This window comes from Ovis canadensis, chromosome 3, assembly GCF_042477335.2.
Source record: "Ovis canadensis isolate MfBH-ARS-UI-01 breed Bighorn chromosome 3, ARS-UI_OviCan_v2, whole genome shotgun sequence".
NCBI classification, from domain to species: Eukaryota; Metazoa; Chordata; class Mammalia; order Artiodactyla; family Bovidae; genus Ovis; species Ovis canadensis.
Window position 1 is genome coordinate 2,443,857 of NC_091247.1, and position 27,529 is coordinate 2,471,385.

Here is a 27,529-nt window from a genome sequence, read left to right on the forward strand (position 1 = left end):
GAACTCGTGCCCTTGGCAGTGACAGCTGTGAGGCCTAACCGCTGGATGGCTGGGAAGTTCCTCCGAACATGTGTCTTGAAAGGGGAAGGCCCTGCCCAGCCAAGTGGGGTTTGTGGGGGGCTGCCGCTGGGGCCCCCCGATCTGGTTGCCCATCAGGGCACTGCCATTGCCCCCCGCGTCCTGGTCAGAGCCTCCCCACAGCCCGGGAGGGGCCCTGCAGAAGGAGGGGCCAGGCTGGGGCCAGCCCCAGACAGACGGAGACCACAGGGGCCCAGGGGCAGAGTGGTTCTCGCCCAGGCCCGTGGCCAGGGTGGAAGGAAGCCCCGTGCGGGGCCGATCTCTTCTCCCCACCCCCCCACCTCCCCCCATCCCCGCCTCCCTGGCAGCTCCGAGCACGTTGCCCTTTGTGCTGGGAGCTGAGCCCGCACAGGCCCCGGGTCCCTGGTGCTGGTTGGAGGACGTGGATGGCGTGATGAGGAGCTGGGTAGCAGCCGTCCCCAGGGCGGTGGGCGTCTCTGGGTCTCGGCTGATGCCAGCGGTACCCTTTCTCCCAGATTCGGCACCTTCAAATGAAGTGTCGAGGCTTCTGAGATTGGGGTCGCTAAGTGAGCAGACCTGGGCCTGTTGTCTCCTAACTTCTCCCTGGGACCCTGTCAGGCTGCCCCTCTGCCTGACTTCTTGTCCGCTTCCTGGGGAGTACTCGGCTCTGGTTTGGGGTGCAGATAGGGCAGGGGCCGGCCGAGCCCTCCTGCCACCTGGCCCTCCAGAAACCTCCTGCTGCCTCGGAGGGCAGTGGCCACCGCCCGGCTCACCCCTCCCCAGGGTTCCCCGCGGGGATGCAGAGTCTGCCTAGGGCCGCAGCCTGGCCGGCCCGGACCGAGGAGGGACACCACCAGGATGCTGCTGCCCTGCCCTGGGGCCCTGGGCAGGGCAGGGGCCTCGTGAGGCTGTCTCCTCGCATGGACATGGCACCCCCGTAGGACGGGACCGAAGGAGACAGGATGAGTTTGCAAAGCTTCCGCCACCCCACCCGTGGGGCCCAGACCTTGTCACCCCTGACCTCCAAACCGGGAGGCACCCAGACCCTGTTCAGACTCTGGCTCAGGGCAAGGTTCCCCCAGTTCCTGTTACTGTAATCACCCCAGCCGTGCCCCACACCCCACCGGGCACAGTCCTTGGCACCCACCCCAGGACCCGCGGGGCCACACGGTGCTGCAGCCCTGGGGGCACCTGATCCCCAGCACCCGGCCCAGTGCCCGCAGGCATGAGGACTCAGGCAGGAGAGGGCACACCGGCCAAGGTTTACACCAAACACTTTGGCACTGGTGTTTCTGTGATTGCAGTTTAATCCTCTGCTCATTTCCTGTTTTAAATTTTCAAAAATTTTACGGCGAGCATTTGTATTTTATGTGTAAGACAGAAAATTACTTTCAATAAGTGATGCATCACACTGTCAGCAAAGGAGAGCTGTCAGATTAAAACAGGTTGTGTGGCAGTTCCAAATCCGTGGGGCCTGCCTCCAGAAACATGAGAGTCGGGCCCTGGTTTTGATGTTTTCTGTCCATTTATCTGCTCGGAGCCTGAGCCCCAGCATCCTCGGGGGCCAGGTGAGGGGCACGTGGGCCCCTAGCAGACCAGCCCTGAGGAGTGGAGCCCGTGGTCTGGGGGGCTCTGTCCTTTCTCCTCGGCCAGGCAAAGTGCAGGAGTTCCCCCTCCGGGGGCTCTGGGGTCCCAGCCGTCTATTGCTTCTTCCAGGAAAGTGCCCATGTTCGGGCTGGAGGCCATCTGGAGGAACGGCCAGGTGGTGGGCCACGTCCGCAGGGCCGACTTCGGATTCACCATCGATAAGACCCTGGCCTACGGCTACATCCGAGACCCCAGTGGCGGGCCGGTGAGTCCCCCCGCCCCTGCACTGCCACAGGGAGCCCTGGTCCCCCCTGGGGCTCTCCCTTGCACCCCTGCCTCCCTCTCTGGGTGGGCTGGGCCTGGGGGGACAGGAGACCAGTGAAGGGACTGACTGACGGGGCCCTGTCTTCCCTGGGCATAGGTGGCGGCTGTTTCTATGTTTTCTTTCTGACAGAACCTGACTTTGGAAGCTCCAGGCTTCTCGTGGTCAGAAAGGGGCTCTGGACAGGGCTCACCCGCTCTGCTCCCTGGAGCTGGAGATCCTGTGTGTGTGCAAACGGCTGTGTGCGCACGCATCGGTGTACACACAGGGGTACCCACCTGTGAGCACACATACGGCCACACGTGCACACAGGAACACACGTGCACACAGGAACACACGTGCACACAGGAACACACGAGCACAGGCTCATTTGGGGGACTCGGCAATGAGACCGAAGGGGCGGCCTGGTCTGTGTGCAGAAAGTCTAAGCATTTTGCACAAACCGCCATTTATAAACCCCAGAAGTCTCCCGCTGGTCGCCCGCCCTCCCAGGGATCAGTGGCTACAGGGCAGGGCTTGCTGCCCAGCGGGAGAGGTTCTCCCCAGTGCCAGACCTCGGCTCCACCGGACCCCAGGGGCTCAGGCCCAGCCCAGGGGCTCAGGCCCAGCTCAGGGGCTCAGGCCCAGCCCAGGGGCTCAGGCCCAGCTCAGGGGCTCAGGCCCAGCCCAGGGGCTCGGGCCCAGCTCAGGGGCTCAGGCCCAGCTCAGGGGCTCAGGTCCACCCCAGGGGCTCGGGCCCAGCTCAGGGGCTCAGGCCCAGCCCAGGGGCTCAGGTCCACCCCAGGGGCTCGGGCCCAGCTCAGGGGCTCAGGTCCACCCCAGGGGCTCAGGCCCAGCTCAGGGGCTCAGGTCCACCCCAGGGGCTCGGGCCCAGCTCAGGGGCTCGGGCCCAGCCCAGGGGCCCGGGGACGCGGAGTCCACATGCTCAGGGTTAGGGCAGCTCCTGGACTCAGAGGAGGGAGGGGTGTGACAGGGCAAGACAGCAGCTCCGTCCCGGGAGGCAGGCTGTGTGAGCCCGGCTCCCACGGGGCGCCGAGTGACCACGGCCACTCCTCTGTGCCCACCAGGTCTCCCTGGACTTCGTGAAGAGTGGGGACTACACCCTGGAGAGGATGGGGGTGGCCTACGCTGCCCATGCCCACCTCAAGTCTCCCTTCGACCCTGACAACAAGAGGGTGAAAGGGGTCTACTGACGGCCCGGGCGCCTCAGCGTCCAGGGACCAGCCACCTGCCACCCCGGCCCACACCACCCATGCCCAGGGACCTGCGCCGCCCTGCACACCAGGACCTGGACCCTGGCTGGAATGTGGACTCCCCTGCCCTTCGTTGAGAGCTACTTGCCATGCCCCCCAAAGATGCAGACAGAGGGGGTGGAAAGAGGACCCAGAAGGCCCGTCCTGTGGTCACTGACCGAAGGGGGGGTCTCGAGTCCACCCCCACCCTCCCATAAAAGCCACCTGCAATGCTGTGGGCTCAGGGACCAGCCTGTAGCCCTGGAGCGCTCCTGAAGAGGAGCTTAGGAAACCCTCCAGAAGGCCCCCATGGAAGCGGGCGGCAGAGAGTCACCCAGTGCTCCGTCCCTGACGGGCAGGCTGCCTGGAGCGGCCTTGAGGGTTGCGGGTGTGTCTGGCTCGGGGGACCATGTGGGATTGATTAGTGCTGTCTGCTTCGGGCACAGTAGTGAAGGCGGAGAGCAGGTGTGCCAGGCTGGCACCGCCCCTGAGGTCAGGGTTGGCAGGATGGTCTGTTCCCAGGTCCCAGGAAGGAGGGGTGGACCCAGAAAGTGAGCTCTGCTTGTGTTCACACGGGGAAGCCCCCGGAGAGTTCCCAGCCCTGAAATCGGTGCCAGGAGCAGGGCTGGGAGGGTCTCAGCTGCCCCCCGCCCGCCAAGGTGCAGCAGCTCCCTCTCCTGCCCTGGTTTCCCCCGGGCCCCTTGCTCACCATGTCGGAGATGAAAGGGTGCTGCCGGGTGAGGACCGCCCCCCCCCACCCGGGGGGCCTCTGTCCTTGCTGTCTGACTCCGCTCTGGGCCTCATCCCCCGCTCTTCCAGTCCTCAGGGGTGGCACTCACCCAGGGCCTGGAATGAGGTGACCCCACTGTCCCCACCCCAGGGCCTTCAGAACTGCCTGTCTTCCCTGCGGGGACGGCACCTGGCCCTGGCACCCAGGCAGCCCCCTGGGGAGGGGGCTCGAGGGGATGCGGGCAGGAAGCTGTGCGGTTGACTGGGGTGCAGAAAGTCCTGGTGGGCCCAGGGTTGGTTTCAGAGGTGCCATCCCACTCAGCGCCCTCTGTGGACTGGGCTGAAACGGCTCAGGCTAATAAAGTCAAGGCCATGGGAAGACGTTTGTGCTTCAGGGGACATTTGGAGAGAAGCTGGTCCCCTCGTCAGACCGCGGCCTGGGGGCCAGGGGCCTTTCTCAAGCCTCGGGCAGAGGAGCGCCTGCAGCCCCTGCCCATAGGTGGGCCTGGGGGACCCCGAGAGGGCCCTGTGGAGCCAGGAGAGGGGAGGGGGGAGCAGGCCTGCTTCCCGGACCCTGTGGCTTGGCCCCGGACCCCCGCACGGGGCCTGTGCAGCATTCATTCCACAGCCGTCCCTGGGGGCAGCTCGGGCCGAGGGGCGGCCTGGCCCAGGCTCCACCTCGACTCCTCTCTCAGGGGCTGAGCCCAGAAACAGAAGTGTTCACGCTCCCTTCCCTGCTGGGGAGGAATAACCCTGGGCCCCTGGAAATGGCACTGGCCACCGACATGAGAGAGGCCATCATGGGCTGCACCCCTCAACCTACCCGCTTCACCCCAAAGGGCCGCTCGGGAAGGTCTGAGCCCCAGCAAGCTTCCCCATCGCTTCGGGCTGGACCGTATCACCCTCTCCCCTCGGAGCTGGTGACCTAGGCCAGCCCTTCCTCACCCTAATCCCAAAACACTCTGCTGCCTTAATTTTGGAAGGTTTTTCTGGGCAGAATGAGCACCGTGGCTCTGAGCGCCGTCTGGAGCTCTGCACAGGCAGGACTGAGCATGGCTGTTAGCAGGACACAGGAGAAGGGGCCCCCCGCCCTCAGACCCAGCCCGCCTGCGGCCAGCCATCCCGGGAGCTCTGAGCCTCCTGCAGGGACCCAGGGCAGCAACGTGCCCTCTGGAGGAAAGTGGACAGACCCCTGCCTACCCGACTCTCCCGCTGGCCCCTGTCCAGCAGCCTGAGCAGGGTGTTAGGGACCATGCAGGTCCCAGGTCCCTGCATCCAGCAGGGATGGTCTGCTGGCACCTGGCCTCTGGTCTCTGCATGGCCGGCAAGGATGAGGTGCCAGCTTGCTCACAATGCCTCACACTCACGGGGCTGGCCCGGGACCCCCTGCCCTCCAGCTGGTAGGAGTGGTGGCAACGGCATTTGGCAACAGAGAGGCCCCAGGGCCAGACAGCGAGCCCGTCACATGCAAAGGTCCTGGGGTGGGCATGACCTGCCGTGTGCCCTGGGCAGTGTCGGCCTGGCTGGGCTTCCTCCACCCCGTCTGCAAAGGGTTTTAGGGCAGTGGGCAGAATGCTCTTCTGCTCTGCCTCAGTTTGGGGACACCCCAGTGGAGCTTCTGCCTGCCGAGGATCCTCCCAGACCGCACAGAAGTGCCATCCAGCCTGAACGGGCCCGAGAGTTCAGCTCACCCCCACGCCACGGAATGAAGTGCTCGCCTAGGGTGGCCAGCACATCCCGCCCTCGTCCCTGATGGACAGGCGAGCGCTGAGCCGTCTGGCCTGGGGTCACGCACCATGAGCTTGGAGAGGGCCTGCCCGGCAGAAGCCCTGGGACCCGAATAAGACGCTCACTCCTCCCAGGGTCCTCACCTCCTGCTCGAGCAGGAGGCAGTGGGGCCTCTATGGGCTGTGGGGAGGAGCGGGCAGTGTGGCCAGCGGGCATCCCTGAGCGTGGCCATGGGGCTGGGTACACGCAAGTCTGGCTCTAGCGCCTCTCCTCCGCCAAATGCCGTTGCCACCACTCCTACCAGCTGGAGGGCAGGGGGTCCCAGGCCAGCCCCGTGAGTGTGAGGCATGCAGGATCTGAGCAAGCTGGCCCCTCATCCTTGCCGGCCATGCAGAGGAGACCAGAGGCCAGGTGCCAGCAGACCGGTGCAAACGTCCTTGCGGGGTGCAGGGACCTGGGACCTGCATGGTCCCTAACACCCTGCTCAGGCTGCTGGACAGGGGCCAGCGGGAGAGTCGGGTAGGCAGGGGCCTGTCCACTTTCCTCCAGGGCGCTGGACGGCCTTCCAGGTGGCCTGCCGGCCGCTCCCAGAGCTCAGCGGCACGTGGCAATCCTGAGCGGCCTCAGATCGCCAGCGTGGGGCAGTGCTGGGTCCCACCTTTGCTCCCCTTCAGCTTTATCCTTCGTCTCTCCTCATGGCCCAAGGAGCCTGCTGCCAACACGCTAGCCCCCTGCACGCGGGACCTGGGGCTGCAGGTGCTGCTCCTCGGCTACCCCACTGGGCTCCCCCTCCAGCCCCCAGGCCTCTCCCAGCAGCCGGGCCCTCTTGCCTCCAGAGGAAGAAGGGACAGAATGGAAGCCCAGGGCAAAGCCTTGGTCTCAGACTGGGAGGGGATGGAGGGTGAGGGTCCCCACACAAAGGCCTCCTGGGCTGTGACGTCAGAACGGGCAGGGCTCCCCAGGATCTGGTCTAGAATCTTCCACTGAAGGCTCCCAAAGTCCCCCCGTCAGGAGTCTGCCACAAACACCATAGTCTGTGGCCAGGGATTCACAGGACACGGCGGGCTGCCTTCCATCCAAGAACCTCCTGAGAACGCAGGGAAATGTGGCATGTACGCGTGAGGCTGGGTGGGCGTGGGGGAGGGGGAGACTGGAAAGCGGGAGAAAATAGAACCATGCGTGTCCCAGGGAGACCGTTGGCAGGTTTCAGCGCGTTTTGGAAGAGCCAGAGGGGAACGGAACGGGGCTTCTTTGCCATAATGAGAAGCTTTGTTTTCCTCTGCAACGGAGCCCAGAGCAGCAGGAGCCCCCAGGAAGCCTGGGCTCAGTTTCACCTTCAGCAGCACAGGGTTGGGGCGGGGCGGCGGCAGGGACTGAGAGCCTTTGATGGTCTGGGTCCTGAGCCCGGCCCTCCCCAGGCTTTGGGAGGCTTGTCGGGCAATTCTCGTGCTTGTACCGGGGGCCGGAAGGACCTCCCTTGGCCTGGGAGACTGGTCTTGCCCTGCATGCCTCCATGGACAAGCCCCACAGCCCTGCCGGTCCAGTTGCTCTGCCCAGTGACAGCCACATCAGGGTCGCTGGCCCCCCCGGGAGGGAGCTGGGAGGCGGGGGTGCAGGCGGCTCCCGCCCCATCAGTCTGGGACCTGGCCCCGGTGCGGAGCAGCCCGACGGAACTTCCCACCCTGATGGACGGGCTATCCCAGCAATGCACACCGGAGCCCCGGTCGCATGTGGCTGTGGAGCGTTTGAAACATGGCTTCTGTGACTGAGAACCCAGGTGCATTATTTTACATCATTTTAATTTATTTACAATTAAGCTTCAACAGCCACGTGGGCCTAACGGCCAGCGGGTAGAATGGCCCTGGGGCATCCTGGGGCCGGCTCAGGCCAGGCACCCCCACCTCCCAGGCTGTCTCCACACTGAGCCTGCGTGGGCACACTTCAGCCTGGCTCTCCAGGCCTGGCACCCTAGCAGCCCTCACCCCCATGAGCCCGGGGAGCCTTCGTGGGCGGACGGGGAGAGAAAGACCCAGAGGAGGAGAGTAGGTTGGCAGCGCCACGCAGCAGAGGGCAGAATGGGACCCCTGGCTGCTGGGCCCGCGTCGCTCCCATCCTGCAGAAGGTGGGCAAGCCTGATGGTGCACAGGGGGCCTAGCTGAGGGGGCGCCCAGCCCTGGCCACAAACGTTTCCCTGGCTGGCCTCGTTCGGTCCCCATGAGGCGCGGGGGTGCTGCCTGGGTCCTCAGGGGAGGCTGGTGGCTGGAAGCCTGGGGTCTGTCATCACACAGGCCCAGGGTCACCTCCAGGCCCCCCACACATGCTGGGTGACCCTGGCACCTGGCTATAGGTGTCTGAGCTCCCCCATCTGTCAGTGGGAGGAGAGACAGTGTGTCCTGGGCTTGTGGGTGAGTTAATGCAGAACCAGGGTACATGTTCTTACAGATGACCCAGGTGGGATGCTCTGTGTGGGGCAGGGGGCGGCAGGGGCCTGTGCGTGGAACAAACCACACTCCACCCCCAAGGAAGAGAGCGACCAGCCCGAGGGCCACAGTGAGTGCGGGGGAGGGCGTGTCAGTGGGGGTGGCAGAAGGTTCTGAACTGGGAGCGATTCCTGGTTGCCACTAATCCTCCTGGGACCCTGGGGGTGGGGGGCGACTTTCTCTCCTGTGGACCTGGGCTCGCCCCTGGGTGAGGCTGGGGTGGGGCACCACTGGTGCCTCCCAGGGTCTGAGGAGCAAAGCGATGGTGCCCAGGAGGGGCTGGGTGGGGGTGAGGCCAGGGGTCACCTCCAAGCCCTCTCCCAGAGCTCCGGGCTGACGGGACCCCTCAGAGGGAGGGGACTTCCTGGGCCAGACAGTCAAGGCCACCAGCTAGGTGAGCTGCAGCTGCCCTCCTGAGGCCAGGGCCCTGCGGGGAGGAGCCTCGCGCTCTGCTGTCCCCCGAGGCTCTAAAGATGACAGAGAGCTGGCTGCTCTGCAGCCTCTGTCTGGCCTGGCAGCTCACAGCATCGCGGCCTGACTCATGGCAGGGGCAGTGTGATTTACAAGACCCGGTGCGCAGCGCCTGGCCTGTAATGAAGTGCTGGCAGGAGGAGAAATGGCGCTTAGCGGGCGGCTGTTGGGGTGTAAGGGGGCGCCCCGAGGCCCATCCATCACCCTCTCTCTCTAGAAGCTGCACAGCGTTTTGCTGAACTGGCTGAACAGAACTGAATCTGTCACTCCAGGCAGCAACTATCAGAGAGCTGGACTTGGCCTGAAACGAGCGGCAGCTGAGAGGGAAGGAAGGTGGAGACGACCAGGAGGCAGAGCCTGGCCAGGCAGCGCCACCCTGCACTAGCTGTCGCCGGGTGCCAGCCCCAGGCGCGAGCTTTATCGTCTCAGTAACCTGCGCAACACTGGCCCCGTCTTGCAGATGAGAAGACCGAGGGTCGGGGAGGCGGGGCCGGCCTTCTAACGTGGGTCTGATTCCAGGGCTTGCTTGCTGTCACTACCTGTCCCACCGCAGAGAGAAGTGACCCCGGCCATCAACCCCATCTCCCAGGGAGCTGGCACCCAGATCCTGGTCTGGATCCTTGCCGTCGCATCCTTTTGGTGGTGGTGAGAGCTGTTCTTAGGGTTTCCCTTTAGGTAGGCGAAAATATCTATTTACCCTGCAATGGAGCAATTTCCCAGGCGAGTCTCTAACTAGCTAAGCGGTTTGTCCTGCCCCCGTCGGCAGGGAAGACACCCACTGCGACACGCGAGCCAGTCTGCAGGGACACGTTTAAGTACAACAGCGCTTGTACCCGTCACACGCCAACACCGATCACCCTCCGCGGGGGCTGGGGACGCGGGGCCGGGGCAGCTCTCGGGAGTCTGTGGCTCGTGTCCCAGGAGACGGGCCCCCCCTCCACCGCCCCAGCGAGATGGCAGCGGACTCTCGGAGCACTGGACTCTAGACCTCCAAGAGGGGTTACCCTCATGCTGTGTCAGAGGGTGGGCAAGGGTCTCGGTCCACCTGGGCCTTGGTGGGTCAGCAAGAGTGGTCATGGGACCCTCTCAGCCATGCAGGGGGTCCCCCGGGGAGAAAGCTGGACTGGACCCTGTTCTCAGGCGGTGGCTTGGTTCAGCCCTCCATGCTGGGCTGTTCCATGGGGGTCTTCACAGAGTATGGGGAGCACAGAGCCGGCCTGAGCCCGCAGGGACAGTATGGTGGCAGGAGCGAGGAGACCGCCCACGCTCAACCTTTGCCCTCCCCGATGCTGAGTACAGTGGGGCCAGTGGGACTCTGAGCTCGGCTGGCCGGGCAGTGCGGGGTGGGCTCTTCCAGCCTGGATACGATCTCAGGCAGGGGCTGCTGATTCCACTCGCCCTGCAAGGAAGGGACGAGGAGGTAAACGGAGGCTGGAGGGGTGAAGTGGGGGCCACCTCCCCCGGCACTTCTCCCAGTGACCCCGTGGGTTCCTGCCCTTAAACTCACCTTCTCCCAAACCAAAGCAAACCGCCCATTGCTACGTGGGGGTCCTCACCTGGGAGCCAGGGTTGCCCCTATCTGCCTGCTTGGCCACACTTCACTTCATTCAGGAAAGCAGTCAGAAGGCCTGGGTGCAGCCTGAGTTTTCAGCCACTGTCCCCACCCCCCGACTCATACACACGGCTGCGTCAAATGCCCCACTTCAACCACATCAGACGTCGGCCCCAAGCTGCTCTTTGGTGATCCAGTGTTGGCCCTCCCTTGGGGCTGGGAACGTTCGATTAGCGATTAGTCCAGCTCCCAGTGCTTCCAGGAAAGCTGCCTTGCAGAGTCGCAGGTCGCGGAGCCTTCTCCACCTAACTCAGCCCCAGCCCAGGCCCTGGGCCCTGCCAGGAGCTCGCAGGGGGTGAGCAAGCTGCCTTTGGATCCCGGTGGGTCCCAGATGAGGAGGGAACCCAGGCTGCAGCCTCAGACCCTGATTTCTCACCGCCCCCGCCCCCTGAGCACTGTGTTGTTAGGCTCCAGGGGCAGCTGTGGATGCCCCGTTCACACCACCGAGGTTGGTCCCCTGATGCGCCGGCGTCCCCCGCAGAGGGCGAGAGGGCGGCGCCTCCAGGGGCAGTGGTCAGCGCCCCCCGCAGGCTGTCGGCTATCTGTCTGGGCCCCTCTCACCACCTGCTCCTTGCTTTGTGTGAGTGCTTCTTGCCAGCTCCTTGGGGGTGGAGCCCTGTCACCCACTGGGCTCCTCTAGGGGTTCTGGGGTACAGGGCGGTGGGCAGACTCAGAACTTGCTGCTGGGTGTCCGGAAGGGGTGACGGCGTGGCCAAGGGCAGCCGGCCAGCCCCAGCCACATGCACCCTCCCCCCAACATGGGCAGGTACAGCTGGCAGCAGACAAACCACACGCACGCGCACGCACACACACACGCACACGCACGCACACGCATGCACACGCACACGCATGCACACGCATGCACACACACGCACACACCAGGAGGCACCCCTGGAAACGGACCCCCCCAGACACACGTACGTGCACACACACACGCACACACACGCACGCACACGCACACACACACGGGGAGGCACCCCTGGAAACGGACGCCCCCCCCAGACACACGCACGTGCACACACACACGCACACGCACGCACACACCGGGAGGCACCCCTGGAAACGGACGCCCCCCCAGACACACACACGTGCACACACACGCACACACACGCACGCAGACGCACGGCAGGCGCACCTGGAAGCGGACGGCCGAGGACTTGTTGCAGTGCATGGAGATGGGCGCGAAGCCGTACAGGGCCTTGAGCACCTCGCGGTTGAAGGAGTTCCAGGGCACGGAGGCGAACTGCTCGGGGACAGACGCCTGGGGGCAGGTGCAGACTTCCTCGCTGTTGAACCTGGTGCAAGAAGAAGCCGCCCAGAGTGGGGTTTGGGGGAGCAGAGGGGAGCCCAGCAAGGCACAGGTGATGCCTCCCTGCAGAGGGGTGGGGCCCCCAGAGTGGACCTGAGGCCACAGCCTTCCGGCACACTGCCCTGGCCCTGCCTCCTGCCCTGACGACTAATGGGTTTCATCTGTGCCATCTTGGGTCACTTGGGAACGGCTGCTCCAGGGCTGGGTGGAGGGCTCCTCAGGCCAAGTCGAGACTCGATAGGAAGCAAGTATGGGGATCGATTGGTGATGCCTGCCACGGGCGCCTCAAGGTGAGTGGGGGCCTGATTGCCAGGTTCCTGCTCACCTTGCTCCTGGGCTCCCTGCTTTTGCCCAGGGCCTGGAGGGTTTGGGGTTGGGGGGCGCGTTCGGGGCTGGAAGGCACAGCGGGCACACTCCCCGTGGAGCCGTCACCTGTTCACAAGGTGGAAATACTTCTGCAGGAAGCCGGGGTCCACGGCGCTCTTGCAGAGCTCCAGCTGCGTCTGGGGGTAGTAGTGCATGTAGTTGACACACATCTCCTCCAGGATCCCGAAGCCGCCCTGCAGGGTGGAGAAGACGCCCGTCGGCGCCAGCGCACCAGCATTAGCCCAGATGCTGCTGTCCAGGCTCCCTGGGCGTGCAGTGCTGTCACGCACACACACGTGCACCCACTCATCACACGAGGCCGGATCGTGTTCTGAGTGGGCAGAGGCGCTGCCCTCCTGGAGTCCTCAGCCTTTGCCGGAGAGACAGACATCAAAGCAGCCAGCCGGCACGCGCAGCTCAGGCAGCGACGCCTCCTCCGCATCCCCAGCTTTACTCCACCTTTACGGTCGCAGGAGTCAGGTGTGGCTGGCGTGTCTCCCTGGGGGCAGGGAGCCCCCTCACGCCCCCGGCCTCTCCCCAGCGTGGCTCCGGGGCTGACACACGTCTCTGGCAGTGGCTCTCCGACTAGGGCAGCCATCAAAATAACCCAGGTAGCTCGTTAGAGCAGACATCGCTGGGAGTCACCACCCAGCCTGGGGAGGAACTGATGAGTTTATGTGTTTTTTTTACCGAGTACCCAGGTGATGTTTGAGGGCAGGAGGAGGAGAAGGGGACGACAGAGGATGAGATGGTTGGATGGCATCACCGGCTCGATGGACATGAGTTTGAGTAAGCTCCAGGAGTTGGTGATGGACAGGGAGGCCTAGCATGCTGTGGTCCACGGGGTCACAAAGAGTCGGACATGACTGAACTGAAGAGGGGATGCTAATGCTGGCCCAGGGCCCACAGCCTGAGAGCGGAGCTGAGAGTGGTGCCCAAGCCCTGCGGCACGGGGCGGGCGGGACATTGGGGTGACTTACCACGGTGGCCAGCCTCCTGTCTTCCGTGTTGTACGTGCAGGAGGTGATGAGCACGTCTCCCTGGAGGGCCGAGCCGACAGACGCCCTCAGCACCTGCCCGCCTGGGGTCCAGGTGCGCTGGGCCGGACCCACGAGTGGCCACAGCAGCCGGTCCCCCCCGAGGAACCTGACGGTGGCCCCCGGGGTCCCCACACATGAGGACCACCCTGGAGTGTCCCCAGGGAGTGACGACCAGTCGACTTCTCTGGCTTCTTCCTACTGGGGCTACAGGCCAGTTGGTGGCTGCATGGGGCTGGTCGGGCGGCACAGCCTGCATTTGGGCGAGCCCCCACCCTGCCCAGGAGTGCCCTGCTGCTTGGTCAGCGACCCCCCGGTGAGCCCCAGGCCCTCATCTCTCCTGAAGCTCTCGGGTCTGTGGTCCGCGGATCAGGCAGGAGGCCTGTGACCCTGAGAGCCCTCTGGTTCTGGCTCCTCCAAGGGCCCCCTGTGCAGCCCCGGGGGAGTCTCAGACCTGGTTCTGGAAGGCCTCCCACGGCCTCTGCCTCCCCATCCTTCCTGCCCTCCCCCTACCTCGGTCTCCTGCCCCGAACCGGGCACTCACCGGGTGGACAGACACGACCTTCCTCAACATGCGGATCTCCTGGGGTGGGCAGAGCAGAGGGTGGGGAGGGGCAAGGACGAGGCAAGACCTCAGAGTCCTGCAGGCCCAGTGCCCCCCCGCCTCCCGCCGCCCCACGACCTTCTGGGGGACGCCGAGATGGCTAAGTGAGGCCTCCGGCCGGGAGGCCATTAGCGCAGGAAGGTGAGCGGGGGATGGGGGTGTCGGAGGAGAGGCGGGCCTGGCGGGGCAGGGAGGGCGGGGCCGGGGTCCCCACCTGGAAGTGCGGGCTGTAGTGGCTGTCCCTGTTCACGACCTCTGCCTCCCGGCCGTCCCTGGCCAGCACCGTGACCACCTTCCGGCCCGTCAGGTGCGTGTGAAGCTGCGAGGCGAAGACGTGGATCCCCGAGGGGGGCAGGGCCTGCGGGGCGGGCGGGCTCAGGGCCTGGCACCCACGGGCGGCCTTGCGCCTGGGCAGCTCTGGCCCTTCCCGGCCCTGACCATCCCAGCCGTGGCCGGGCAGCCCTAGGGAGACGGGCTGGCCCTCACATCACCCCCAGGGCAGAAGACGACGTCCCAGATGCTCCCCCGGCGTGACGCTCACGCGGTTTAGACGGAGAGCGTCCTAAAACAATTACATTCACCGAGCGATTTCTCCACCACACGTCGTCTCCCTGACCTCGCACCGCCGTGCCGTGCCGTGCACACGGTGACCACAGGCAGTGACCAGAGGCTGCGCCTCTGCGGGTCACCCGACTCCCCCTCCGTGCCTCCAGCTTGCTCTCCGCCAGCCACCACCCCTGCCCTCGGTCATCACGGGTACGCTCTGGCCCCTTCGCAGTGATGGAGGGCTGGGAGACCTTATGGACACGTGTGTGACAACTGGGAGCCCCTGACGACGGGTGGGACCCTGGGTCTCTCCCCTCCAGTCCCCAGAGTCCAGATGTGTGACAGCTTCAGGGGGGTTGCCATCTTGGGGCCTGTGGTCGAAAACACGGTGCTTCTTCTGGGCTTGTCTTCGGCCGGGTTGTCTAGACCGGGACAGACTTCCGACTGCGGAAGCTGGGCCCCTCGGGGGTCTGCCAATGGAGACGAGACCCCCACTCTTCCAGAAGCCCTTCCATGAGTGTCCACAGAAATGTGATTTTCCCAAAGAACGTACTATTTGAAGGGGAACAAGAACACGGAGCTCTCTTTGTTTTGTACTTAGAGACTCTGCAGAGAGAAGGCACGCAGGCCCTCGTTTCCAGGCTGGCGAGAGGTGTGCCCAAGGTCAGCGGGTCAACACGCCCCGGGTCCTGCCGGCACAGGAGGCCCGGGCCCTTCATACGGCCAGGAGTCACCGTGTTCTGGGGATGCGGGACGCGGTCAGACGCGGCTGTGGTTACAGTTCCTCAGCCTCGTCTCAGATGGAGCTGATCCTCCGTGGACGCTGATGAAGCCCATGAGCCCACCGGCTCTGTCTCAAGGGCACCTTGCTTGCCTAATGCTTCGAGGAGTCCCCCCACCATGAGGGACAAATCCCAGGGGATCCACTCATGGGAAGACAAGTCTGCTCTAAACCTCACCGCAGAGCAGGCTGCATCTGACTTCTCGCTCTGCAACGGCAGGCACCATGGCCCCCGCGGGCCCCAGGCTCCTCATCTGTTGGCTGGAGACGCTAACACCTGGCGCTGTGAGAGCGAAGGGGCCACGCGGGAGAGGGTGTTCGCAGCATTCATGTGGACTGAGAAGCAACATCCGCCAAATAGAAACCACCAGAGAAAGACAGAGAGCCCGCCGGAAACCCTGGGCAAAGTTACGAGCAGATATTCACAGAAAAGAAGGGCAAGTGGCCTAGAGGTCGGTGCCAAGGTCCTCAGCTTCTATAAATGCGTCCTGAGGTCAGTCGCTCAGTCGTGTCTGACTCTTTGCCACCCCAGGGACTGTAGCCCGCCAGGCTCCTCTGTCCATGGGATTCTCCAGGCAAGAGTCCTGGAGTGGGTAGCTTATCCCTTCTGCACGGAAACTTCCTAACCCAGAAATCAAACCAGGGACTCCTGCACTGCAGGCGGATTCTTTACCAGGTGAGCTACCAGGGAAGCTTACTTCTATAACTGGGGGAATTCAAATGGAACAGCAGGGGCGTTTTTCTCCCAGTGATCGACACGCTAAGACACTGATAACATGGTTGGTGGGTGAGTCTGGGGCCCCGGGCACACCCCAGTTCTGTGGGGGAAGGAAGCGCCTAGTGGGCTTTCTGGGGGCCGTTTTGCCGGAGTTAACCCAGTGAAAGCTTACATCCCCGTGCACAGAAGCTGCACCTCTAGAATCCACCTGGCACACGTTTCCCGAGTGCCCAGAAATTCCCTGGAGGGTTTCTTCTCATCAGTGGGAAGTTAAGGCAGCCTGGATGGTGGTGATGAGGGGACAGGTCAGCCCTGGCCGGAACTGGGGGAGGCAGGGGGCACGGAGGACCCAGAATCTGGGGAGCCCCTTTCACTCCTCCGGAAGCGCCGGCCCTCCCTCCGCTCGGGAGACTGACGTTACCTGTGCCCACCTGCCCCCCGCAGCCCTGGGCACCAGTGCTTGCTCACGCGCTCTGCCCTGGGTGCCTGGCTGACTCAGGTGATGAGGTTCCCGCTTCATCCGTGCCGCGCGTCGGTTAAAGGGCAAGTCACGGACGAACTGCTCAATCTGTTTCGAAGCACGCACATGAACGGGCTCGTAGCAACAAGCAGGGGAAACGTCTAGAAGGGCACAAAAGACCCAGGGACTGGCAGCCAGGGAGGGGGGACGCTGTGCTGAGGGGGCCTTGGTGGCTGGCTGCACTGCGCGTGCTTTTCCGCGGTGGATGCACGCCTGTCTCACTCATGGCTGAACTCGCATTTTAAATGCTGGCTGGGGTGTGCACTGAGTGCTTGCGTGCTACGTTGCTTCGGTCGTGTCCGACTCTTTGTGACCCTTTGGACTGTAGCTTGCCGGGCTCCTCTGTCCATGGGATTCTCCAGGCAAAGTATTGGAGTGGGTTGCCACGCCCTCCTCCAGGGGATCTTCCTGATCCAGGGATTGAACCCGAGTCTCTTACGTTTCCTGCATTGGCTGGCGGGTCCTTTACAACCAGCCCCACCACCAAGTGGGGGCCCACAGTTATTGCTAGAGAGGGTGGTACAGAGCTCGCGGCCGCAGGAAGGCTCCTTGGCGGCGAGGGGCTGGGGGAAGCTGCGGAAGCTTCAGGGTGGGGGGGAACGAGGTCACAGCTGCCGCCCTTGGTGCCCACCCTCGGGCCTCAGCAGGGGGAGCGGGCGGTGCCTGGCCCCACCCCGGCTCCGGCCACTCACCAGCTGGGTGCACTTGTCTGTGCAGTAGCCGGTGAGGACGAAGGCCGTCTCCCGTGGGGGGATGGCCATCACAGGCGTGTACACCAGGCCCAGCTCCATGATGCCCGCGTCGAAGCGCCGCAGCGTGGCCGTGTAGTACAGGCGGATGCCCGAGGAGTCGCGCCGGCCTGGGGGGAGGAGGGATGGAGGTGAGCAGAGGCCCTGGCCCCCAGCCCCGCAAAGTGACCCCTAGCCGCCCTCAGCCAGGAGGCACAGGGCACCCGCGCCTGCTGCCCCCTGCCTTTGTCCCCACACCCGTTTACTCCAGGCAGACGCCATGGTTACCGGAAGGCCAATTCACGCATCCCGCGCAGTTCCCGTAGGGAAAGAAAGAGCTATTGTTTCTGCGAAAATGAGGCGAGTGCTCTGGGAAGACTTAACTAAGGCAGCAAACGAAAACCCAAAACGGTGCTGTTGAACCGGGTGGGGCGAGACGCCTGCGTGGGTTTGGGAAGCTGGCCAGTCCCTTCGAGGGCTGGGCAGGCGCTATTGATGTTCTTCCCATGAGTTCACAGGGCCCTGAGCTGGAATCCACCCTCAGTGCGAACCGCTCAGTTTGGGCAGAGAGGAGGGCACGGCCTGTCTCACAGAGGGGCCTCTGCCCCAGTGCAGGTGAGCGGGGGTCTGGGTGGTGAGGTCAGCAGGAAGTATTTAAGACATGTCCTTCTGGGGCTCCCTCCATTGATTCCTGTCCTGCAGGGCTGACCTGGGGCTTGCATCTCCTGGGAGGACGTCCCAGGAGAAAGCTGAGAAGGAGGGTGGGCTCCTGGGGCGAGGTCCTGGAGCTCCTCCGGCTCACACACCGCGCTGGGCTCCGTTTGCTACAGTGTGCTGTGTGGTCTCCCGCAAGTTGCTGTCCCCCTCTGGGCTCGAAGTCAAAGGCCTCATCCGAAGAAGAATCATCGCTTCTGCCCATCACGGTCCAGCCACACCTGCCAGCTCTTCTTGCTCTCGGCTAATTGGCGAGCCCCAAATCTTCCTGGGCAGCCTCCCAGTGGTCATGTGAAGCTGATGGCCGGAGGTCCGGGGATGCTGGCACCCACAGGCCTCTAGCGGCTCCTTCCTGCCCTCTGCCTGCCCGGAATCGCTCAGCAAGGCCCTGAGCAGTTCAGGGCTGGTCCCATCGGGGAGGAGTGGAGGCTGGACATGGCCCACCCCCTCGGGATATGCAGGAGAGCTGGGAGCCAGGCAGGGAGCCCATGGAACTGAAGAATCATTGTCCCACGTTATAGATGGGGAAACTGAGGCTTGGAGCCTGAGCTGAAGTCGCTGCTCAAGAACCGCAGGGCTGGGAAGTAGCCGAGCTGGGACACAGCCCACGGCACCTTTGGGGCCGGGCTGTCTCCCTGCTCAGCTGCTCTGAGATGGAACCAAAAACACCCCCTCTGCCTCCCACCCCCTTGCACCAGCCACCACCCCCACCCCCCAACCACCACCACCGCAGTGTCCAAACTCAGCCTCTGTGTCTCTGGGCTGATTACATCAGAGGATAATAATAAAAAGGGAGATGCAATTGGTTAAAATTCAGACAGGGATTAAATAATGAAATAATTGTGGAATTTTGATATTTATAGAAAAGAGACCCATCTCCAGATTTTGCGAAGCGACAGGAGCATCCTTATATTTGGCAGAGGATCCATAAATACAAGCAGATAACCAGGAAGAGACAGACTCCCTTGACGTTTAAGGAGTTTTCGAAAATCCATTTGCTTTCGGGTTTTAAATGAGCCGTAAATCCCGTACCACGCTAAGGCCCAAGCTGACTTATGGTCCTCTCTGTGCACGCGGCAGATAATTCTAGCGGTGGCAGAAGGTATTAATTATGCGGCCGGGAAGAAATCGCTGGCGGCTACCGGTCAAGCACACCCCCGGAGCCTGCACCCCGTTGGGAGCGCTGTGTCCTGAGCCTTCACAGCCCCAGAGCGGCCGAGCGAGTGAGTGAGCACGGGCAGGGCGAGGGTGCCCCACGCCCGGTCACACCACCAGGGAGAGATGGGCTGGGCCCAGCCTGGAGCTCAACTTCTTATCAGACTGTTTCTGCCCTTCACTTACACAAATGAAAAATGTCATTTAAAAAAAGTGAGTGAGAAGAAGCCTGTGTGGCTATATGTGGCGGAAGACGCCGGTGAAACAGAGAGGAAAACGCTCTCAGCTTCTGGGGTAGTGTCAGCTGGCATCACCCTCCTGAAGACTGACCCTGTGCCCACCTTCAGGTGCAGAGCGACCCAGCCGTCCTGCTCTCTGGCCCCCACCTCGCTTTCCCAGCCCCTATGCTGCCTCCAGGCCGGACCACCTGTGCTTTCCAGAACATGCTGGCCTTGCCCACCTCCATGTCTAGGCACAGCCTGTCCCTCCATCTGGAAAGCAGCACGTGTCGGCTTCCCTCGTGAAAAGGCTCCTTGTCCTCCGAGGCTGCCATGCCGCCCGGGCCACTGAGACTGCTCCTTTCACACCCCCTCACCCCCTGCTTCTGTCTCCCTCCCGAGAAGCCTTTGCACCTTCCTGGACCCTAGGTCTGCTGTGGTCGGTCGGGGAACGAGATCACACTCTGCTTCCCACACGGGGGTGTCTCGTGGGTTTCTGTCTGCTGAGCACGAACTCAACAGCAGGAAGCAGAGGCCACCCCTCCAGCACCCAGGGCAGACATCTCCAGTCAATCCCAGATGCCTTTCCAGGTGCCGTCGCCGAGGGTCACTCAGAGCAGAGCCAAGCGAGCAGGACCTGTTTGCTGCCCTGACTCAGAACACATGGGATCAAAGCCCCGTTTTCACACGCACACTCCAGGCACACATTTGCTCCATCAAGAGAAGCAGGAGGGAGGTCCATGGCCAGAAACGCCCCTGTTAAGCCCGGCACGCCCCTTGCCCTGAAGACAGTCTGGGGCCGTGCCTCCTGGTGGTCAAGCCATCAAGGCTGGGTTCTGGGGCAGGGATGATGTTGGCTCAGGGGAGCCTGCTTCCTGCTATCCAGCCAGGTACCTTGTACCGGCCCATGCTGTTCTGGGGACAGAAGAAGATGGGAGCACCCCTCCTTGGGGGTAGGGGGCGTCTCTGGGTCTTAGCAGCCTCACAGAAGTTAGACTTCCAGGGGATACGGCGTATGCAACCCCCTTCAGCTGACACCTTCTCTCCACTCTCTGCGTCCCCATTGGTCGGCACACCCTGATACTAGCCGTCTGCTCTGGCAGGTGCCAGCAAGGAAACGGTGTGAGGAGAAGGAGTGAGCTGTGTCTAACCCTGGCCTCAATTTCCTCATCTGCAAAATGGCCACACAAGAAACCTCAAGCTGCCTTTCCCAGGTGGTTCCTGGGGCAGTGCCAGGGCAGCGGCAGCTGGTGTTTGTGGAGGGGGAGGGGTGAGGTGCTGGGCCCTTCCTGCGTGGGTGTGAGCCTTAGAGAGCCCACTGCAGCCACAGGAGACGGGCAGAGAGGAGGCTGAGAGGGCCACAGGCCACCGTGGGTCAGGCGACAGGCAGGCTGGACTCGGGGAGAGGGCTCAGGCTGAGCCCTGCCAGCCCGGCTACCCTGCTGGGACATGGCGAGCCCACGGGCTCCCGAGGGCGGGTCGGAGGCAGGCAAGAAGGGCGGCGTGTCTGGGGCCTCCTTACCTCTGATCACCAGCGGGTTGTGGTAGTGAACTTCCAGGCGGAGAAACCTGGAGGAGCCGGGCCCCCCGAAGGCCAGGCCAGCTTCCTCTGGGTAGTAAAAGGCCTGCAGGGGGGCGGAGGGAGGGCTCAGCCCAGAAGACAGATGGGGCGGCGCGAGGGGAGGCCTTGGGGGGTCAGGGCAAACCCACCCGCCGGAGCCTGAGCTGCAAGGGCGGGGCGGGGGCTGGCGGGCAGCCAGATTGGAAGGATGTTCCCCCCTGACAGGCAGCTCGTCACCGGCCCACGCAGTGCTCCCGTTAGACTTGAGGTCAGGGGGTGCGGGCTCTGAACCCCAGGCGAGCCCACCGCCCGAGCCCACCACTGAGCTGCTGGAGGAAGCTTCTGGAAGACCCTGGATGCAGCCAGGGCAGCCCCAGGACCACCCTGTGTACAGTCCCCTCCAAATCCAGCGGAACTTGACGGGGAGCGAGAATGATGCCCACGAGGGAAGGAACAGGGGCTGGAGGAGGCATCTGTGGCTCCAAAGAGCCATGGGACTCCAGCAGCGAAGGGGCCCCCCCGGGGGACGTGGGAGGGGCACACACCTTGGCGCCCAGGGCCCAGGCGGCCAGCACGTGGCGGCAGTAGTTGAGCCGCTGCGGCTTCATCTTGGAGTCACAGGGCCCGCTGAAGTGGGGGACGCTCTCGAACTCGGCGGCGCACTGGAAGACCTCCATGTGGTGTACCAGTGCCTCGTTGCCCTCGGTGACGATGGGCTCGTACTGCGGGGCGGGCGCCCGCTGAGACCCCACCCCCACACGCTCACCCCCACTGAAACTCCCCTCCCGACTGGGCCTCTGCTTGCCTATCTGTAAAATGGGAGGACTGCACCCGGTGATTTCTGGGGAGCCTCGAGTCCAGGGTTTGGGGAGCTAAGCCACCACCTGGGAACCAGTCAGGATCTGCCAGAAGGTCATGGTGAGAGCTGAAGCAGAGGGAAGGGGTCCCAGGCAAGTCATTTCTTGGTTGGGGGGGACAGGTAGTCAGCAGTCCTTGCATGAAAGCAGCAGGGGCTGGACAGAGACACGGAGGTTGTCCGAGGCTAAGCCTGAGCCTAGGGGACAGGTGCAGCTGTGAGTCTGGCCCGTCGCTTCCTGCTGTGTAAGTTGGGGGCTCACACAGCCTCTCTGGGCCATACACCCTCGACTGAAAATAAGGATGGTGTTCTGCAGGGCTGTGTGGAGTGGGTAAACCACTTTCCCTTCCCCTGGAGCCAGACAAAGAGTAATTCAGCAGCAGTTGTCACTATCGCTGTGTCTCGGGTGGGTGTTCAGGGCAACTGAGCTCTGAGCTGAGCGGTTATTTCAAGGGGGAGGGTAGCCTGACAGACAGACAGATAGATAGCCAGCCATTCCCATCCCAGGGGAAGATGCAAAAATCAAGACATCGGTTGGTCCAGGCTGGGAAGCCAGGGTGCAGCAGCCCTCGGGGGGGGTGGGGGGCGGGTGGGGAGTGAGCAGGGTGATGGGGGGCGCCGCATGTGTGGGGCTGGGCCCCGGGCAGCTCTCCAGGGGTGGGCACACACGGACCCGCCTACCATGACGATGTGGTGCCGGGGGAAGCCATCTGGGAGCTCGGCGATGTAACACCAGTACGTGGTCTGCTGGCCGGGGATGAGGACGTCGGGGGCGCGGATCTCCATGGTGCGCGTGTCCGCGGGCAGGGCTGGCTGCGGAATGCTGGGCTTCAGCAGCTGCACCCTCTGCAGCCCTGTGCGCAAGCCGGAGGTGTTGATGGCCTCCAGGGACTGGAGTGGCTCCTCCAGGAGTCCGTACACCAGGTGGACGGTGCCGTCCTGCGGGTGAGATGGGGCCTCGTTACTCACAGCCCCGAGCCTGGCTCCTGGTGAGCAGGGAGGCTGCCAGGTCCCTCTCCACCCCCGCCTGGCAGGTGACATGCTTGGTTCTCGTCTCTGTGAAGGACGGGAACCTTCAGGCTCTGTGTGAACTGGGCTGGGATTAAATCCAAGGCCGCCCACTCCCAGAGCCCGCGGTTTGCACCCAGCCTTGATACATTGTCTTCCTACGTGCCCTCAGCCTACATTTGCTTAGTGTCCATTCAACTAACCATTGCTGGGTCGCTGTGAACCAGTGGCTCGTCTGGGACCCTGGTTCCCTCTGCCTCCCCCGGGTCCCTGGGAACAGGGCTGTTCTCTGCACGGGTGTCTCAGAGCTCCAGGCAGGAGGCTGCCCCACACCAGACTAGAAGCTCTGAGCTGAGCACACGTGGGCATCAGACACCCTGCAACGTTCGGGGAGAGGGTGCTCTGCCCGCCCTTGCCTCTACCATGGGTGAGTGAGCAGGAGGGTGAGGACTCGGGTGACCTTCTGGAAGTGAGACAGGGACAAAGCAGGGGATTAAACAGTTGATCCCACTAGCAGATTCTAAGTAGGAAAAAATATGAGAGACCCCTGAATGTTAACGATTACTTGAGAAGCGTTTGCTCAACCGCAGAACCAAGCAGGCTTGCTTAGCAAAAAAATCCACGCAGCAGAAGCAAGAGGTGCGGCCCTCAGATAAGGAAACAATGGCGGCGCGAGGCCCACAGCCCTGCCCAGTGAGCTCGGTGGGTTAGGGCGTGCTCTCTGCGCACAGGAAAAGGAGTACTTTGTGGACCTGGCTTGACCAGGTAGGGATAGGAAAACTCCCCTGCCCGACCAGGGGGAGTTGCTGACGACGGAAGCTTGATGTCTACTCAAGAAAGACAAAGACGGCCTTCTCCCCACCCCGCTTCTCCTTTGGCTATAAAACTGTACCCACTAAGTTCTCAGGGTGCAGCCTCCCAAGCGTCCTGTTCTCATAAACCCCTTCTTCTTGAGCCCTCTGCCTCTGGCTGGATTCTTTCTGTACTGAGACAGACAGGACTGGTGATCTTTGGAGCCCCCGGAACACCACCCATCTGTTTCAGGACTTATCCTGGCCCCAGCTCTGTCCCCACCGTGCCGTGGGTCCCCAGGCCCGTCCTCCCCGGTCTGGCCTCAGTTTCCTCACGTCGCACCAGGCCAGCCTGTGTCACTGTTATGATGCACAGATAACACAAGACCGTGGGTGTCAATGTGCACTGAAAAGTTACATGGATTTTGTCTTCAAGAGAGAACTGGGTTGTTTTTCCCTAAGGGTCTCGGGTCCACTGTGGCCGTGAATTCCTGGACCGAGCAGGTTGAGCCTTACTTCTGGGTCCCTTTCTTCCTTTGCAGACACGTAAACTGAGGCCCAGTGGAGGCGGGGGCTTGCCCAGAGCCTCACAGCCCATTGGCCAACCAGGGCCGGGTCGGGGGACCAAAGTCTCCTGGAGTCTTCTCTAGAATTCCACTGAAGATGCTGGACCCGGAGGAGAGAGCGGGTCCAGGGCACGGTCACTCGGGGCGAGGCCCACGTCTAGAAACATGTCAGCTATGTGTCAACCAAGAGCTGCTTATTCATAGGATCAGAGGCTGATAGCAGAGCTGGCTTCTCCCAAGCTGCCTTGTCCCTGCCCGGCTGCCCCTGGGAGCCCCTCTCTGTGTGGGCGAGGGGCCCAGGGTGCTGCCCCAGGATGTTAAGACGGTTCCACCCCGCCCACGGCAAGCGGGCCGCCTCCCACCTCGATGAGGTAGTCGTTGGGGTCACAGGTGCCAAAGGGCCTCTTGAAGAGGAGACACAGGCCTTCTGGCGTCCTCTGTGCCCGCAGAAGCTGGTAGTCCTGCTGGGAGTCCAGGTGGACCTGCCCCTTCTGGTCACTCCAGGCATCCTGCAGAGATAGGGTCAGGCTTGAGCCCAAGTGGCCAGGCCGAGGGGCCGGGTGGTCACCCACAGCACAGCCCCAGGACACACCCCACCCTGGGGTTCCCGGCCTCAACAGGTGACCTCAAATGCCAGCCGGCACTGCTTGGCCGTGCAGGTTCCCAGACCTCTGGGTGGGACCCAGAACCTGTATTACTCGGGAGGTGCCACGACTGGGAACATGGGGTCCTAGACGAAGAACCCCTCTTGGTCTGGGGGGCAGCGGCCTGACAGCACAGGCAGCCTTGGAGAGGGGAGGCGTGGAGAACGGGGGGAGAGAGAGAGACGCTGGCAGTGGGGTCTGGGCACCAGCCCGCACTCACACGCCCCTGAGAGACTGAAGCCCTGCACCTGCCCACCTCAGCCGAGTCCCAGCTTCGCCTGGAGAAGGTAAACTGAGGCCCCGGAGCACACAGACCCACTGCCTTTCCCCAGGATGTCCCAGGGTGGCGGCTCTGGCCAGCCCCTCCCCTCGCCTCCCCCCAGCTGCTTCTCAGCAGCCAGCTCTAAGGCCCAGCCACCCAGGGGCTCCAGGCCAGGGCACCAAAGACAGCCCCTGGGCCAGGCAGCTGCGAGGGAGGCCCTGCCCCCACCAGCAGGTGAGGAGCGACACGGGCCAGCGGTCCTCGGCCTCAGAATGCTTTCAAACCCTGCATTCAGGGCGGCAGCACGTTTTCTTCATTTCCTTGAGGAAAAAAATTAAAAAAAAGAAACCCTTGAAAGATTTTGCCAAATCTCTCCCCTGGAGAAAAGCACCGTGACGAAGCTCCTGCCGGGGGCCGCCGGGGATCTACAGGACTCGGTTCAAACAGAAGCAGAAACTTAGCCTGTGAGCCTTCAGCTGGGACTCGAGACTGTATTTGTTGAACAAAATTGCTAAAGGAGGAAAAACAAGCCTGACATTTGTTTGCATAGGAATTTGTTGTGCAAATTAATCTTGCCTGTGCGGGAGGATGCGAAAGTCACCCCAGCTCTCTCGGCAGCCGGGGAAGCTGGGCCCAGGGCTCGCTGCTCCTCTGGGACCAGCTTGGAGCCACACTGCCCCGGTCTTCCTGGGCCATGACCCGGAGCCACTGAGCTGCCTCGTGCAGGGGAGGCGGGGCGGCCCAGAGCCAGTGGCCCTCATTCCATCTGGCTGGTGGTCAGACTCGTCACCCAGCCTCCCACCTCCCCGGAAAATGGGCGAAGCTCCTTCCTGCCTGCAGAGTTGTGGTAGGGGTTGGACGGAGCACCCCCAGGGTTCCAGAAAGATCAGCCAAGGGCGTCACCTTGTGTGAACCCCCTCATCCCGAGAAAGTGGAGAGGCAGAATTGTAGCCACTCTAAAGATGGGGAACACGAGGCTGGGAGGCCCCTCCTGAGCCTGGCTCGCCGGTCTGGCCAGATTCCCACTCTTCAGGAAGTAAGAGCCGCTTTGCCCACAGATCAAGTGCCTGCTGACTTGCAGGAGGGTGTTAGCCCTCCTGGGTCTGTGTCCCTGAGAGAGCGGGTTTGGCCCCCAGAGAGGCCGGGGTAGAGGAAGCTGGGGCGGGGCTCAGGGCAGGATGGCTGGGCTCTCCCCACCTGGGGGGCCCTCTGCAATCTGCCCAGGGTCCCACAAGCCCCTCTCCTCTGAGGGCAATCCCCCTGCTCCTCCGCCCTTTCCAGCAAGAATTGAGGGTGACTTTGGGGTGTGGAGCAAGGGGTGTGCCTCAGTGCGGATGGTCCCTTCCAGGCCGGGTGCTCAGGTCCCCCATGGGTGCAAGCACCACCTCCCAGGCAGTGCAGGCCAGGGCCCTCGCTTGGGTGCATGTGAGCTCTGCGCGTTGTTTGTGCAGGTGAGGGGGTGGGGGCCGCCCCCCCAAGGGCAACGGGGAGGTGTGGAGAGGCTGTGCTTTATGTGGTCAGCGTGTCCCCCGTCTCGGGCTGCACTCCTTGGGCGTGCCAGGCGGTCAGGGAAGCCACCTGTTTCCCCTGTTGACCTCACATCGGCATCTGAGACGCCCAAGCTTGGGACACAGGGATGGTCAAATACAGGGGACCGGAGAGGCGAGAGGGAGAGTCCCTTTACCCGGGTTCAGGAGGGCGAGTGCAGACAAGGGGAGGGTCGGGGGCGCTGGGGTGGGGGAGGACTCACCCCGAAGTAGGCGCCATCCCTGTCAGTCCAGAGCACGACCAGATCGGCATTCTCCAGCTCCCCTCGGTCCGACATCCCGAACAGGACGCCGGCCTTGAGCTCCCGCACCAGGAGCTGGAAGTAGACGGTCTCCTCCGCGTAGCTGACATTCCAGGACAGCTCCAGGGTCCCCTCGGGGTCCAGGGGGATGTGGAAGGGGAAGGGGCTCTCGGCGGGGGCCGAGCCCTGCAGCGCAGCCACAACGATGACCAGGAAGACAGCCACCGCGGTGCCGTACATGGAGGCCGCCTCGCGTGCGCTGGGGCTGGGGACCTTCATGGCTCGGCGAGCGCGCCGCCCCGCCTGGCCATTTATGTCCCGGGCCCCCCGGGGAGGTGGGCCCAGGCTTCAGCGGTAATCACATTTGTCTGGTGGGGAATTCAATTGTCCCAGCGACCCTCCCACCAGCCCGGGCCCCCGGGCCAAAAGCTTTTCTGCCCTCGTTTCTCCTAATTGGCGCTAATGACACATGGCCATCATCAGCAGGAATCGAAGCAGACGGGCTGACTTCATTCCCTCTGAACGGTCCCCAAGAGCCATCCAGGAAGGGCTGCTCCCTGCGGGCGCCCTCCAGCTGGGCACCAGGCTGACAACCAGGGCCTGTCCCCGCATGGCTGGCAGGTGGGGCCTGTGCCGCCCCATCTGTGGATGGGCAGACTGAGGCTCCACGGGTTTATTTCCAAGGTTGTGGTGGTGGTGGTGGCTTAGTTGCAAAGTCGCGTCTGACTCCTTTGTGACCCCGTGGACTCTAAGCCCACCAGGCTCCTCCGTCCGTGGGGTTTCTTAGGCAAGAACCCTGGAGGGGTTGCCATTTCCTGCTCCAGGGGATCTTCCCGGCCTAGGGAACGAACCGCCTCTCCTGCAGTGGGAGGCAGATTCTCTACCACTGAACCACCAGGGAAACCCCTATTTCTAAAGCGACCAGTGGGAAAGGAGGCCTCACTGCTGCAGGCCCAGGGAACCATGTCTACAGCCCAGGAGGGTGGACCAACTTCAAACTGAAAATAAGAGATGATCCCCAAAGAGTCCCCGTGTTTAGACGCTCTCTCCGGGCCTGCTGCTGCCGCTTTTGTCTGCTCTCTTCTCCCCGCAGGCTCCAGCTGGCGCCGCAGCTGCTCCCGAAGGAGTGGGCGTGCTGCTGGGGGCAGGGGCAGAT

General features: G+C 63.3%; 2 protein-coding genes and 1 long non-coding RNA gene across 11 annotated transcripts in view; 2 read left to right on the plus strand and 1 right to left on the minus strand.

Moving 5' to 3' along the window:
• The window catches only part of SARDH (sarcosine dehydrogenase), a 58,614-nt gene extending 54,326 nt beyond the window's left edge, over window positions 1-4,288 (plus strand). For all 8 annotated transcript variants that reach the window (XM_069579828.1, XM_069579833.1, XM_069579829.1 and 5 more), the window contains 2 exons: window positions 1,756-1,891; window positions 3,016-4,288. In XM_069579828.1, coding sequence (XP_069435929.1) covers window positions 1,756-1,891; window positions 3,016-3,141 — 262 coding nt within the window. In that variant the 3' untranslated portion in view covers window positions 3,142-4,288. The remainder of the gene's footprint in view (window positions 1-1,755; window positions 1,892-3,015) is intronic.
• Window positions 4,289-9,393: 5,105 nt separating this feature from the next.
• Window positions 9,394-26,652, minus strand: DBH (dopamine beta-hydroxylase). The gene is made up of 12 exons (XM_069579841.1): window positions 26,335-26,652; window positions 24,041-24,187; window positions 21,995-22,252; window positions 21,003-21,179; window positions 20,419-20,521; window positions 16,774-16,940; window positions 13,731-13,874; window positions 13,457-13,495; window positions 12,856-12,915; window positions 11,942-12,069; window positions 11,336-11,495; window positions 9,394-9,987 (listed from the first exon to the last, which is right to left on the minus strand). The coding sequence occupies exons 1-12, from the start codon at window positions 26,650-26,652 to the stop codon at window positions 9,856-9,858; spliced, it is 1,833 nt and encodes a 610-aa protein (XP_069435942.1). The 3' UTR covers window positions 9,394-9,855.
• Window positions 10,820-18,339, plus strand: LOC138435347 (uncharacterized). Of its 2 annotated transcripts, XR_011255051.1 has the most exons (5): window positions 10,820-12,486; window positions 12,577-12,664; window positions 12,896-14,272; window positions 14,664-17,424; window positions 17,640-18,339. It is a non-coding gene; the product is annotated as an uncharacterized lncRNA (long non-coding RNA). The 2 variants fall into 2 exon arrangements; XR_011255050.1 differs by having other exon boundaries at window positions 10,820-12,664.
• Window positions 26,653-27,529: the final 877 nt, after the last annotated feature.